Genomic DNA, 14,994 nt, shown 5'->3' on the forward strand with positions numbered 1-14,994 from the left:
ATCATTTAGCTCCTTGTTAGATTCTGACAAATTACTGGAATTCCCCTGAATACAGAACTCCTCATGCATGAATATAGATGCAAAATACCTAATCGGTTTTTCAGCAACCAGGCAGAATCATCAACAGTTAAACCACTGTTACCAAGTGAGCCAATGGGATTCAACCCCTCTTTCTTCTACTGTTAATATAAGTAAAGAAGCCTCTTGCTGCATTTCTCGGCATTCTTTACCAGACTTCTCATAATCTGCCTTAGGTACCACCTTTGTGACTTGATTACAGAGTAGTTTATATCTACCATAGGCTTCTGTATCCCCAGTTAATTTATATGCACCCCATGCATTTTTCTCAGCTGCTCGTGTCATCAGTTCATCTGATATCCATTTAAGTTTAAGCCTCGAATAGCATTTCTATGGTATGAAAAGCCTAGTATTTTCTGTATACTTCCCTGAATGCAATCCATTTAGCATTTGCTGCTGGCAACATCACCAGGCATACCACTGTATAGAATTTAAAAATGTCTGAGACCACTGCAGTTACCCTTATGGATGCAAAAGCCCTTTCCTTTACCCTTCACAGTAGTTATGTCTTAAGTCCCATATCAGAAACTGTGATCATTGCAACCCAGGGTGTCCCTTTTCCACACCTTCCTCCTAACAAAAAGGTCAAGACATGAAACGTACAGGGAGATAATCCCCTTATTCCAAAGTTAAAGGACTTTCATTATATCAAATTCAAACCCAAGGCAGTAATATCACAGGCCTTCTTAATATAAAAAAAAAAAAAAAAAAAACCCAAAACCAAATTCTTTGAGTTAACGAAAGCACTGTGAACGTGAGTCTTCAGTCATATTAAATGGTCCACAGTCTTCTAACACCATACTGAGTTTTCGAGAGCAGGTGGTTTGTTTCAAGGTACCACAGTAGCCAAGCATTTTGTCACAGAAGGCTGATGTTACAGTAGGTAAGTTTCAAATGCATATGGTATATACAGCTGGCAAAAGATGTAACAGTAACATTCACTTTTTCAGGAAATCTGAACTAAAACCATGTTCTTATATTTTCCACACTTCAAAAATCAAAATAAGGACTAAGATTTGATTAGGTCAACTGCTGAATTCCATTCCCCCATTACTCATTTGAAGTAATTCCAAGTAACTTCACCTTTTCACAACATGCATGCACACACGCACGTGTAATTAATGATTCATAAAATATATTACATGGCATAGAATGCTTTGAATAATGATCTCTGGTCCAGTAGAGAAAGCTACCCACTTTTCTCTCACTCCCATTACTCAATTATTTTATTGTAGTTTTCCATAAAAATCTTAGCTAAATGTCCTTACCAAAGCTTCTTTTCATAATAGATTCTGAAATGCGTATTTCCGTTTTTCTTAATGTTCCTCTCGTAACTTTATCTTTCTATTTTAAAACTGTTTATTTAACCTTTGAGCTCAATTCTGAATTTCCCAATAATACTATGCATAGATGGAATCATATGCTCCAGCAGTCGACGCAAAGATTACATGTGCTCTGCAGTTAAGTACTTTTCTGCCTAATAGACAGAAAATTACCAATTTTCTGTCTATTAGGCAGTACACATCCAGAATTATCTACAAATGCTCAAAATAAAGTTTGTTTCTATTAATTTATTTCTATTGACAAACATCACAAGGTCTTACCTGTAGATCCTGATGCAGAACTCTGATCACACTGTACAGTAGGAACTATAATAATAAAAAGTTTATTAAATGACAAGTAGTAAATACATTTGTAATCATAAAATTTAATTCCAAAAGAGTGAAGTGTTAGGTGTTTACAACAAAAAAGGAAAAAGAAAAACACATTAATTTAATTTTAAGAAAACTAAAATAGCAAAATTATTTTATTCAGAAACTGCAGCTAAAGTTACAAACAAAGGGTACATTCCGAGTCAATTGGACAAAGGCATTCCAACAGCATTTATCAAATTTCTCCCAATTTTTTTATAAGATGGTTACTTATGTGAAACAAAGGTTCTCAGAATGTAAATTTCTTGGTCAATTAATAACAGAGTAATGGCTGCATAAATATAAATTTGAATCATGCTATATACCAAATATAATATTTTAATATGCATATTAAAAAAAAATTGAAATTCCAAAATTGCCCTTTGTATTCACTGCATCCAGGCAACATTGGCAATACTGATATATCTTTTTAGATATCAGTATTGCTATTTCAGAATTTCAAATCTTCAAACTTCCTCCGAGTTTCGTTAACCATGTGAAATGAGATGTCTATTTAGTTGTTACACTTTTTTGCCTAAACAATAATGCTTGGAGGATTTGTTATGTTGCAGTGAGCACTACAAGGTTCAACTGCCACACAGGATTCTTATGTAATATTCTTTGTACTTTAGACTAGTTGTTCTCAAAGTTTGGTTTGCAATACAACTATGTAAACTAATTTGCTACAATACAGCCAGATGAAGTTGTTTTTTTTTGGGGGGGGGGAGTCAGCCTAGGGGATATTTTGACAAAGCAATGCGAAGGCTGAAGATGTTTTATGTTCTAGAAAACTTTTGGTTTCTTTTGGCAGTGGATAGTCTTGATCTTGGTATGGTTTTCTTATAGTGTGTGCATACATATAACTTTTTTTTAAATTAAAATTGAGCATACTAACATGTAATCTCCACTTAGTGTGTCCCCAAAAACACACATGCACCATGACAGTTTACATTTAAAAAAATTGAAAGGCAAAATTTTTTTATGCAAAAATACATAAATTTATGGCTCCTTGCCAAAAATACACTAATTTATCATAATTGGCTTGCATCCAAATCTTCAGGTTAATTTTGTTCCTACACCAAAGCTCTCAAAAATTGTAAAGCAGTTATTAATCAGTCCAAACTAGATTTCAAACAGGCTTACAATAGAAAACTTGCTTATTTTTCAAATACAATAGTAACTGATCATTCTGGTTGCTTGCCAAAGCTATTGGCCGCAACTTTTGCCCATCTCTGTTCCCACCACTGTCAAAACAAGACAGTTCTATTGCCACTTCAGTCAAAGATAAAGCTGACCTTTTTGTGATTTTGGTAAACCACCTCCCACAATTCCCAGTGCACTCTATTCAATAACTCCTGTGGTCTTCCGTCAAAAGGATATTAGAAGGATTTTGAACAACCTTGATGCTAAGAAAGTTCCAAGTCCTGAAGGTATTTCCCCACTTGTTCTTAAACCTTCTGCTCCTGAAATTACTCCTGTTCTGTGTCACATTTTTTCACTTTCTTATTCCAAAGATGTTTTCCTTTCTACTTGGAAATATGCTCACATCCAGCCAGTTCCTAAAAAGGGTGACAAATTCCTCCCATCCAATTATCGTCCCATTGCACTTATTTTGACTCTTTCAAAAGTTATGGATAAATCAATTAACTGGCTACCCAAACTATCTATAAACCTTCCATCTGATCAACAATCACAAGTATGGTTTCCATCGATGTCGATCCACTGGTGATATTCTGGCTTATATTACCAGTCTATGAACAAATTCAATAGAAAAGTTTGGTGAAACTCAAGAAATTGCTCTTGACATTTCAAAGGCTTTCAATCGTGTTTGTCATAAAGATCATCTAAATAAGCTTCCATCTTATGGTTTGCCAAATGTTTTTTGTAATTGGGTATCCAGTTTTCTCTCTAAACATTCACTGCGGTTATTTTTGATGGCTCTCTATCTTCTTCAGTAACATTGCTGTTCCTACAAGGTTCAGTTCTTTCTCCCACTCTTTCCTCTTGTATATTGAGTACACGTCGGGTACACATTCTACATGAATGTATAATATATGACATCCTCAGAACATAGCTAATAGCACAGATTGGCCACCATCCCAGGGGAGAAGAACATCTGTTCATCACAGAAGAGGAAAATTATAAAGCCTTTACATCTTTCACACAGAAAGTATTTAAAATGCACAGAACTATCCAAAGAATGGCAATTCAAGCCCCCCAGCAATTAAACAATAATCAATAGTTAAAATTGTCCAAGTTTCCCACCACACCCAGACGATGACTTAAAAAGTGTCAGCATAGCAGTATTCTGCACCGACAGAAACCTGACCATGACAAAACTCCCCAGGACTAACCTGCCATGTTTAGGAACCTGGGGCCCCACACCAAATAAGCACCATATAGGGGAAGGAGATGTACAGGCAGCTAGGGATATTTTTCAGCAGATTAGCTGAAAAATATCAGTAAGCTAGTAGAAAGGGGATGCAATGTAGAATGAAATAAGAATGAATAAATGAAAGACAGAATGAATAGGCTGGGCACTGAGTGAACTAGGAATTATGGTAAAAGAGAATAAATGGCAGTTTTGGTGAAAGAAATAGTGACCTAGCATGAAGAAAAGAGAGAGTGAATGTAATTGGCCAAAAGAATACAAAGTTAAAAATAACCTACATTACTTTATATATACTAACAAACATTTACTAACAACACAAGCACTGCATTCTACCCTGGCCTGCAAAAAAACTTGCAGCTAGGCCTGCACCAAAACTGAAGAATAACAGTAAGTTGAGGTGCACAGAGATTGCAGTGCAGAAAGCAAGAGTTGAATAAATGAAATGAAAGTGTAAATGTGTGAAAAAAAGAACACAAACAATAAATGCTATAGTTAAGTACACATTAACCCTAATTTTAATCAGTATTTAAATTTACACTACACATCATTGCATCCCCCCCTCAGTGTATAAGAAAGTTGAATGAGTGAAAAAAAAAAAAAAAAAAAATATATATATATATATATATACAGTAAACCCCCGCTATTCGCGGGGGTTACGTTCCTGAGAAATGTCGCGAATAACGAAAACGCGAATACTGAGTTATGGCTCCCATAGTAATAAAGGGGTTCCGTTCCAAAGTATGAAATATATAAGAAAAACTAGTCTAAAATTTTGTCTATGTATGTATTATATGTACCTTCATAATATGACTATGTACATAGTGAAATGCAAGCATATGGCATCGAAATGAAAATAAGAAACAATTTAATATTAAATGTAATATTTATTAGAAATTTCAAACAAATCTTTCAAACCTTTGCTAGCAAAAAAACTTATCCCGCCGGTGCTATCACCAGTTTCGCTAAAGTGTTGATAAAGGAGTTTTGCCTTTTCACGAATGATGAGTGAACTTAACGGAATTTTATTTTGAGTTTTCGGTCTTCTATCCACAGATTTAAAGCCTTTTCCATTTTTTTCTAATTTAACGTCACGAGTTACAGAGCAAATTTTTGAAGCAATTAGCGCGTTTTCACGGACACTACGGCGGATTTTTTCTTCCGATTTTTTGATTGATTGTACCGTTGACTCATTGATTTTATAATGTTTTGCCACTGAGGAGACACTTTCACCATTAGAAATTTTATCTAATAACTCAATTTTATTCACTAATGTCATCACCTTCTTTGATATTTTCACATTTCCCTTGTTATTCGTAGCCATATTTTTGTACGGGTTAGAAAGAACTTGTCCACAATAAAGTCACTTTCTTCCTTTAACACACTCAAAAAAGTCTGTTTTACATTGAAAAACGGTAGATTTATCATTTTTGTAAGCATATCAATTTATAAATTGATACATTTATTCAATTTATAAGCACATTTGTCACAGACATTCTCTCAGATATGCCAGACAAGCTGTACTTGCTACCTGGGAGTCTAAAACGCTGATGGAACTGATATTCGGGTGACATTCAAGTCAAGTGGACCCAATTTCGGCGAAGTCCGGACGGTCTGTGACAGCCAAATCTCTCTCTCTTTCAAAACAGTCCGAACACGTGCCGCCACCAGCCAACATCCATTTACTGTCCAACTTCAAACCCACAGAACCAACTTTTCATCTTCCTCATTTATTCATTCAACTGCTTTTTCTGGAACAACCTTCCTTCATACGTATTTCCTGAAAATTACAGTCTACAGAAGTTCAAGTCCAATGTCAACAAATATCTTCTTTCGTCTTCTCAACCTCCAACCCAAGCACGGTACTGAGTACTATAGGTTCTAATACCTCTCATGTTTGGGGTTCACATAAAAAAAAAAAAAAAAAAAAAAAGCAAACGACGAAACCTTCCATGGGCCATAACACATACTGAATAAGGATTAGCCAGAAACATCCACGCTCGCGATTTTGTCACCCCTTTCTGTTTTGAGCGCTGTTTTGACCGGGAAAGATAATTCTAGCCACGCCCATGCTTTTTTATGGCAGAAAATATTCACGGCGCTTTAAAATTCAAATTTTTTTAGGTTTCATTTTATATCAAATCGGCGATCGCGAATACGCGAAACCGCCAATACAGATACCGCGAATAGCGGGGGTTTACTGTATATATATATATATATATATATATATATATATATATATATATAATATATAAGAAAAAAGTATATATAAAAAAAAATAAAATAGAATTCAAGCAGAGTGAGAATGCAGATTATGAATGAAGTAAATGTGTCTCTCTCCCACCCCTTCGCCTGGTGAATTCCCCACTGCCAGCTAACATATCCCACCCTGGAGTAGGATGGGAAGTTTGACCTTCCTACCGGAGTCGACACTACTTGGACATGACAACCATCACCAACGAAGACATTCTGCAGCTTTGCTACCGCCACACCATTTGGCGATCTGAACTGGGTACTCTAACCCGGTTCCCTTTAAAACCCCATCCCCAGGCAGGGGAGGGAGGAGACAGGTCTCTGTCTTCCCTTCCCTGCCTCCCCATACTTCGCCTGGTTGGGCTCATCTCCACTGACCTCTTTGGGGATGCCTACTCTATCGTCCCTATTCTTCTATCTGTTTCTCCCCCAGCCTTCAGTATTCCCCCCTCACTAAACTGACTGAGTACACCCCTTAACAATGCCGCCAAATTCTAATCATTGTCTAAATTCTACTGCTTTCTTGTAAATCTCTTTCAGCCAAATTCTAGTGTACACCCCCCCACCCCAAGGCTTGCCACTGAAATCCTTGGAAATTGGGTGGCGGAGCCTGCCAGAGTACTTAAATAATCTACTGGGTGCCTGACCTGCCTCCTTGTGGCAAAGTGTGGACAACAGTGGGTTCCAATAGGGGCCCAACGGCTAAATGGTCAGAGAAACATCAGAACATAATGCTACACAACAGACCACTCCCCACACACTTTTTAAATCTCTGGCCTCCACAGAGTTCTGTGTCACTCACAAAGAATACAATGCGAAGATGGGGGGAACCCTTGGTGCTGTCAAACAACTAATACACTTTACTAATTTTATATCAAAAGTTAAAACTATCTTTAAGCAATAAAGAAAGTTGCACTTAGTGGCTCCTAAAAACCATTACCTACAGACACCTAGTTAAAGTCTGCCAGTTTTTTTGTTAGTATTCTTTGGATTGTGCTGTTGGTTTTATGGCACATCAGCGATATTAAGCAATATTGCACCAGTGTTATTATGTCTGCATGAGCCATGTACCTAAGAATTACTTCCATTTCTAATAAAAGTTGAAAACACATTTCTCCAAATAAGTGGAAAGTAGCAAAACACTGTAATGTAATGAAGGTCAGTATTCTGTAATTCAAGCACAAGTAGAGCTACAGATTTGCCCTGATACATGATTTTATCTCTAACATTCAGTTATATTTTCCAAACCAAATTGATTAATACAGAAAAATGCACTTTTTATCAGTGGCTGAATACTCTGAAGCATGCCCTTCTAAAACTAGATTTAAGTGAAACATTATATAGCTCAAAATGAGTTCAATTTGCTTGTTTTACTCTCCACGTAATTATTTATTTAAAATGGTGGCTGATATTAATTATAGCCCAAAAATACTATTTACTGTCTTACTAATTTAATATTAAAAATACCAAGCACTTCAGCTCACTATCTGCTGAGGTTAAATTGTTATCAAAATTACAGATGGAAAAATTTAAAACTTATGAGATTAAGTTTTTCAAAAAAAAAAAAAAAAAAAAAAACTCTTATTCACCCTGAAATGCATTCTAGTTAGAAAAACTGATTATAAACTGAACTGAACTTAATAATGAAGTCTGTAGGAAGTTACTTCTGTGAAAAATTAACAATCTTCAAAAACCATACACAATCACAAAATTAATGACCTTCACTGAAGTAACTTCTTCCAGAGTTCAAGTTAACTAAGTTCAGTCAATTTAGGTTTTAAAAAGACAGACACACTTCAACTGGAATGCATTTCAGGATTCATTTTAGAATGAATTTAAAAGTCAGTGTTAGAACAAATTTAATCCCATTGGTTCTAAATTCTTTCATCTATATTTTTCATGTTTATTTAACCCAACATATGAGGCAAATTACTTAAAAACATATCTCTTGCTATTTTTAAAAATAAATTAAAATAGTCAATGCCTAAATGTGATGAGGTCAACTGTATATTCAGCCCAATGAGTGAAAGTTACCTTGTCCTAATAAGTAGAAAAATGTGTTTATCCTTATAAAGTTACATTTATTTCCATGTATATATGATTTTTAAAGTTCACTAAATTAATTAGTTTTTCTTTATTCATTTCTGTTGTCTTTATAAACTATAGCTACATTCCAAAAAGGATATAATCTTATAGCAGCAACCAGCCAGCTTGCTGAGTGTTGAGCCTGGAAAATTCAGGCAAGGGAAGAGACACTCCAATATTTGTATTTTGTACATAAATGATTAAAAAATAAAAACAAGGATTAAAATTTGATTATACATGGAGAGGGAAAATGGATCACTTTCCTTGAAATTTTTTTTTAATATACAAAGGGTACTAGGAAAGTTTTGCAATATGACGCAACAATGAATCACAGGAAGCTGCTTGTTGCTGCATGTTGAGACATGTTCATACGTGCATAGTAGCCGCCGGGCCAAGTCGATGGGCTCAGTTATTCATTAGTAGTGAGAGTGTAAAGTGCTTGCGATGGCATCGTGGTCACGAAATGAGATAAGGACAGTTTTTTGGTATAATTTCGTGCGTGGTTTAACCATAGACCGGTGCTTAGAAGAAATGACTCTTGCACTAGATGATGATTGTCCACATCGTACAACGATATTCAGGTGGTATAGAGAATTCCAAAGGGGAAATTTCACTCTGGAGGATTCTGAGAGACCGGGAAGACCACGAACGTCAGTTACGGAGGAAAATGTTACTGCTGTGAGGAAAATGCTTGACGAAAACAGGCGAGTGACCTACCAACAGATAGAGGATACTTTGGGCCTAAATGCACCAGCAATTCGTTCGATTCTGCAAGATCATTTGCACGTGAAGAAACTTTGTTCTCTCTGGGTGCCGCATCAACTGACTGAAGAGCAGATGACACGACGTGTGACTTGGTGCCGGGAGATGTTAAAAAAGTTTGATAAGGGACAATCTCGGTATGTGAACAACATCGTGACAGGTGACGAGACTTGGCTGTACTATTACGATCTGCCGACCAAGGCTCAAAACAAAGTTTGGGTCTTTGATGATGACGACACACCCGTAATTGTCAGAAAATTTCGATCTGTAAAGAAGAAAATGATAGCTGTATTTTTCAAATCGAGTGGAATTGTGGAACGTGTCGTTTTGGACACGCAGAAGACAGTCACAGCTAAGTGGTATACTGAACAATGCCCGCCTAAAGTCATTGGATCTATGAAGAACCTGCGGCCAAAGTCAAGAATGGACACCTGGTACCTCCATCACGAAAATGCTCCAGCTCACCGCGCCAAAGCCTGCACCGAATATTTGACCACGACAGGACTGAAACTTCTCGAGCACCCTCCCTACAGTCCAGACCTTGCTCCCTGTGACTTTGCACTGTTCCCGCATGTGAAAATGAAGCTAAAAGGGAGGCAGTTTTCCAGTGATGAGGACCTTCTACAGGCTTGGGACAACGAGTGTGCTTTACTCCCTAGTGAAACTTGGCAGAACTGGTTTAAAGATTGGTTTCGGAGGATGGAGAGGTGTATCGAATGTAGAGGAAATTACTTTGAAAAAATTAAATAAACAAAGCTGTATTGCAAAACTTTCCTAGTACCCTTTGTATGCTATTATGGTACATTATATATTGCATGGAGCAGCCAACTAGGAAAATAGATTTAAAAAAATGAGAAGTTATGTATACTTGGCAATCCTATGAAGCTTCTAACGAGGTGATTTTCTGAACACCAATGTACCACTTATTTTATAAAAGTAGATGAAGTCAGCTACAATTAAAAAAAAAAAAAAAAAAAAAAACATTATTAAATACTTAGGTAGCATATTAAATTTTTCAACTTAAGAGCATATAAAACTAACCATTCAGACCAGATAAGATATTCTGCAGGTCACTCAACTGGATTGATGGAGTCTGCTGACCACCACTTGGAACAGAGGTAGAACATGGGTGAGTACTAGTATTCTGGTTAGTGGTTGAGGATGATGCCACACTAGGAACTGTAGATGTAGCATTGTTTGCTTGAGTTGCATCTGATGGCGTACGAGACAATCTAAGGTAAAATAATCACATTCAGCTTGTAAAGAAAAATTCTCAAACTTTTATAAAAAGAATCTTATTGTGATCCGCATCTGTGTATGTCTCAGAGTCTAGAGAATGGGCTGGATGGAATTCTTTATTGAAAATTTTAGTTCTGAAAATTTAGCAGAGAAGAGTCAACAGTAGCCTCTTACCCAAACATGTCATATGGATAAAAATATTTTTTAGTACTGTTCTGCTCTTTCCCTTTGCTAAATAAAAACTAATAAGCTGTTCCTTATGGCCAACTTGGTGTTTCCAATCTGACAGAAATGCCTGGCGTCCTTAAATGCTATAAACTTAGGAGTTTTGTGTTCAAAAACACTGAAGGCAAAATAACTCATCAGATATGAAAACATACATAAGGTATTTCAAAGAATGCACAAAATTCTGGAATGTATTCTAAGGTCCAATTTGAGAAAGTTGTATACATATCTATTCAATTCTAAATGGTAATGGTGCTATGGTCTTTTGAATTTAAAAATAACTATGGAGTTTTCAATTGCAAAAAATAATAAAATAATAAATTAGAATAAGCAGAAACACCTAAATATGAATAAACAATTTACTAGGTGTATGCCTAATCTTATTTTTATTTTTAGTAGTTTTACCACTCAAAATTCCATAGCTATTTACTAAAATTCAAACAATAATTCCATAACTGTACAGATTCTGACACATTATATATAGCTTTTTCTTATTTTGGAATGCAGAATGTTTTCCTCGAATTTATTTTATTATTATTATTATTATTTTTTTTTTTATATAGTTTTTAAACTCCATATACTTATGATGCTATTATCATCCAAATCACAAAAAATATTAAGCTCACAGGAAAAAGGTAAAGTGGATTCACAATCAATAAATTTAACATATAATAACCAGCTTATTATAAAAAAAATAAATACGAACACTATGAATGCACTTTATATGAAAAATAAATATAAAATCAAATGCAAAAACATCTAACTCACCAACAATGAGAATATTGAAGAGATAATGAGGATAGCTGTGACTCAGGAGGTTGGTAAGAGATGGTGAATCCTCCTGAAGACCTTTGTGGGAACGTGACTTACAAGAGTCAGAGGAAGAAGGTGCAGTTGCAATGTACTTAATATAGCTCATTGTGAATGAGCTTCATGTTCCATTATAGATCCCTATAGAATATCCCTATATTGTCAGAGGCCATAAGAGACTCCAATACTCTTAAATTTTAGACTATGTTCCACCAATGGGTCCATTTCAGTTGTTTCGTCAATCACACATCAGACATGCTTCTCTGCCAGTACCTCAAATGTCAGATTGAAAATGAATGAAGCTTATGAATCACATGAAATATCCCTTTATACTGTTAGACAGTCAGTAATGTTGTACTTTAATGTGCAGTGAGTGTAATATGACTTAAATTCTGTGATCAGAACATGACCCATCAATGAACTGATTTCATCTCCACACATCAGAGAACTATGCAGAAACAATGTAAGTACATGCTGGAAATGTAACATAAGCCTGCAGAGAAACTAGTCATAACTGAAACCATGAATATTAAACAGGTGTGCTGTAGCCATAATTTGAAAATAACCAAACCCACAAACAGAGTTTACTACATCTAAGACAATGATTGTGATTATGCTCCTGATATCGTTTCTAGATAGCATTAGAAGCTACTCTGATTTTGACTTGTAGTCCTGCACAGTTCCTATATATTGCACGAAAAATGTACTCCAATGGATGCACATTTCCATACAATTTGCCTAGAGTAATTCATTTTCTTTATGAAAGGGTCAATATGACCGGCTCACAAAATGGCAACTCTTCACTAACTTATTGCTGCCAACAAAATGTATTTAGGTTATTAAATATAAAGGGCATTTGAAAAGTTTGTGACCAGAGTATGAAAGGGTAGAGGTGCAGTGTTAAAAAGTTTTGCACTTAATATATAACACTTCAAATTGTAACCCACCAAGTCTCCTACAATTTCCAAAAGTCTCTCTTTTTTTTAATTTTTTTTTATTATAGGGGGAAGGATGCTCCTTCCTATTCATGTTAAAGAAGTGGGAAGCAGAACTGAAATAAGCGAAAGAGAGAAAGCCTGGAATATGACACACTATGTAAGACCTGAAACATCCTTCACTCCAGAAGTTGTTGGCAGTGCATGATCTGGTGATGAATGATTGACGAGTAACTGTTTGGTACACTGCCAGCACAAGAGTTGTCAAGTCAAGTGAACGTCTGTATCATTTTCAACAGATTCAGCTAATTTTCTTGCAAGGCTTATGAATTTGGATGAGATGTGGGTCCATCACTTTCAGCAAAAGACAAAGGAGCAGTCCTAACAGCAGAAACACAGCTCTCATCTCCTCCAAAGAAAGCCAAGTTGGTTCCTTCTGCTGGCAAGGCGATGGTAACAGTTTTTTGGGTGCCTATGGGACGTTACTAGTGGATTACCTTCAGAAAGGCCAGATAATCACAGGGGCATTATGCAGACCTTTTGAAGATGTTTGTATGAAAATATGAAAGACAAATGCTGAGATAAACTCAGCAAAGGACTCTTGTTCAGCCAGGACAACACACCTGCTCGCAAGTCTGTCATTGCCATGGCTGCACTGCACGAGTGTGGCTTTGAAATCTTAGAAATAGGAAAAAAATACCTCACTGGCATCTGTTTTTCCCACCGAGAGGGATGTTAATAACTGCAGTGGATGCATTCCTGGAGGCCCATGAGAAAACTTTCTTTGCAGCTGGAATCAACCATTGCAGCATTGATGGAAAAAGTGTATTGACTTTTGAAGACTAAAATTGTTAAAACCATGTTGAAAAGTAACCAGACTGTTTAAATAAACCCTTTATACTCAGGCCACAAACTTTTTTCAAATGCCTCTCATATATACCCTTACACCCATCAATGGCTTCATCAAAAGATAATTAAGAACCTCAGAACTATCTGAAATATATCAGGATATTAAATTGTTTGAGAGCAGTACTTTTTTCAACTGTTGCATGGCAAAAGTAATGACACACTGGTGAGTCCAGTGAATTTATTAGGTTCCATCCTATCAGAAACTACACAATTAAACAAACACAATGAGGGTGCTCTTTAACAGCTTGTAACATCATATGGCAGATTACTATAGTCCTATTTTCAACGTATGTTTTAATAACACTAATTGTTAAAGGTTCAAAAATTTTTCATTCTCACAGTTATTCAGAATCTTACCCTTCATAGCAGTGGGAAAAGCAGGAGCCCTGTAATGCCAAACAAATTCAAACTCAGATAAACAAAGGGTACAAACAGATAATGAATTAGTAAAGTACCACTATGTGCTCAACCGAATGGCAGTATTCAGTGATAGTAATAGTACTACCTGAAAATGGTCTCAATGACTACAGGGACCTCTTGTATAGCATTTGCAAAGGGTGTAATGCCAAACAAATTCAAACAAAGGGTACAAACAGATAATGAATTAGTAAAGTACCACTATGTGCTCAACCGAATGGCAGTATTCAGTGATAGTAATAGTACTACCTGAAAATGGTCTCAATGACTACAGGGACCTCTTGTATAGCATTTGCAAAGGGATGGATGGACACACACACACACACACACCTGTTCAAGGCAGATTCAGTTAATTAACAATCCACTTTTACAAGAAAAGTATTTAACTACTGCTGATTAAATAAAGAATAATAACAGTTTGGATTATATTACTCCCAGCAGGAGAGGGGTTTTAATACAACTCAAATTATTATTAGCTGAAATTTTGAGAAACACTGATCCAAGCTTTACAGAAGTTTTGACTCCTAACATTTGTCACATCATATTCTTCCTACCACTGATGACAACTGAAGTTACCACTTGGGAGTCTAAAATGCTAAAGAAAATAATATTCAGATCCCACTTTTGTTTGGTTAGACAAGTGCATCCAATTTCAGCAAAGGCCAGTCATTCTGTTTCAACCAAATTCTCTGCCTCCAACTTCACAATGGTTAGATAGACTGCTAGTAACTGCCTTATATATCCTGCAAATGCAAGGTCAAAAAATACTATTGGAACTCTTATGGACTAATAATTTAGACTATTGCAAAAGAACTATTTACTTCCTATTAAAGTTTTCTGTAACTTAGCAATCAATATTGCTAAGTTACAGAAAATGTATTTTTTATAACAGGTAAAAGTTCATAATGTTAGTTCATAAAGGGTAAAACTCTTTTTACCCATTATGAACTAATGGGTAAAAAGAGACTGCATATGGACTAAAAGCAACTTTAATGTATAATACATAGAAAATTTTAATATTATTGTGATAATTTTGAATTGTATAACAAAATGTATAGAGTACTTACCTGCAATAATCATTAGCTTTCTTGCTGCATTTGCGATTGTAACTTCCATGCATACACATGTGCATTTCAAATAGCTGACTTACCAATTTCTCACTCTAACTTTCAACCAATCCATTATGGTTCTGAAAATTGAC

At 35.7% G+C, this 14,994-nt stretch overlaps 1 protein-coding gene across 4 annotated transcripts in view; it reads right to left on the reverse strand.

The window, feature by feature from the left end:
• LOC150084446 (proteasomal ubiquitin receptor ADRM1-A-like) overlaps positions 1–14,994 on the reverse strand; it is a 154,537-nt gene that overhangs the window by 34,256 nt on the left and 105,287 nt on the right. For all 4 annotated transcript variants that reach the window (XM_090376075.1, XM_090376076.1, XM_090376078.1 and 1 more), the window contains exons 6-7: positions 10,300–10,490; positions 1,683–1,727 (exon numbers count right to left, since the gene is read on the reverse strand). In XM_090376075.1, the coding sequence (XP_090232201.1) occupies positions 1,683–1,727; positions 10,300–10,490 (236 nt within the window). The remainder of the gene's footprint in view (positions 1–1,682; positions 1,728–10,299; positions 10,491–14,994) is intronic.

Source organism: Mastigoproctus giganteus, chromosome 6 (assembly GCF_048544385.1).
Source record: "Mastigoproctus giganteus isolate SK-2022 chromosome 6, ASM4854438v1, whole genome shotgun sequence".
Lineage (NCBI taxonomy): Eukaryota > Metazoa > Arthropoda > Arachnida > Uropygi > Thelyphonidae > Mastigoproctus > Mastigoproctus giganteus.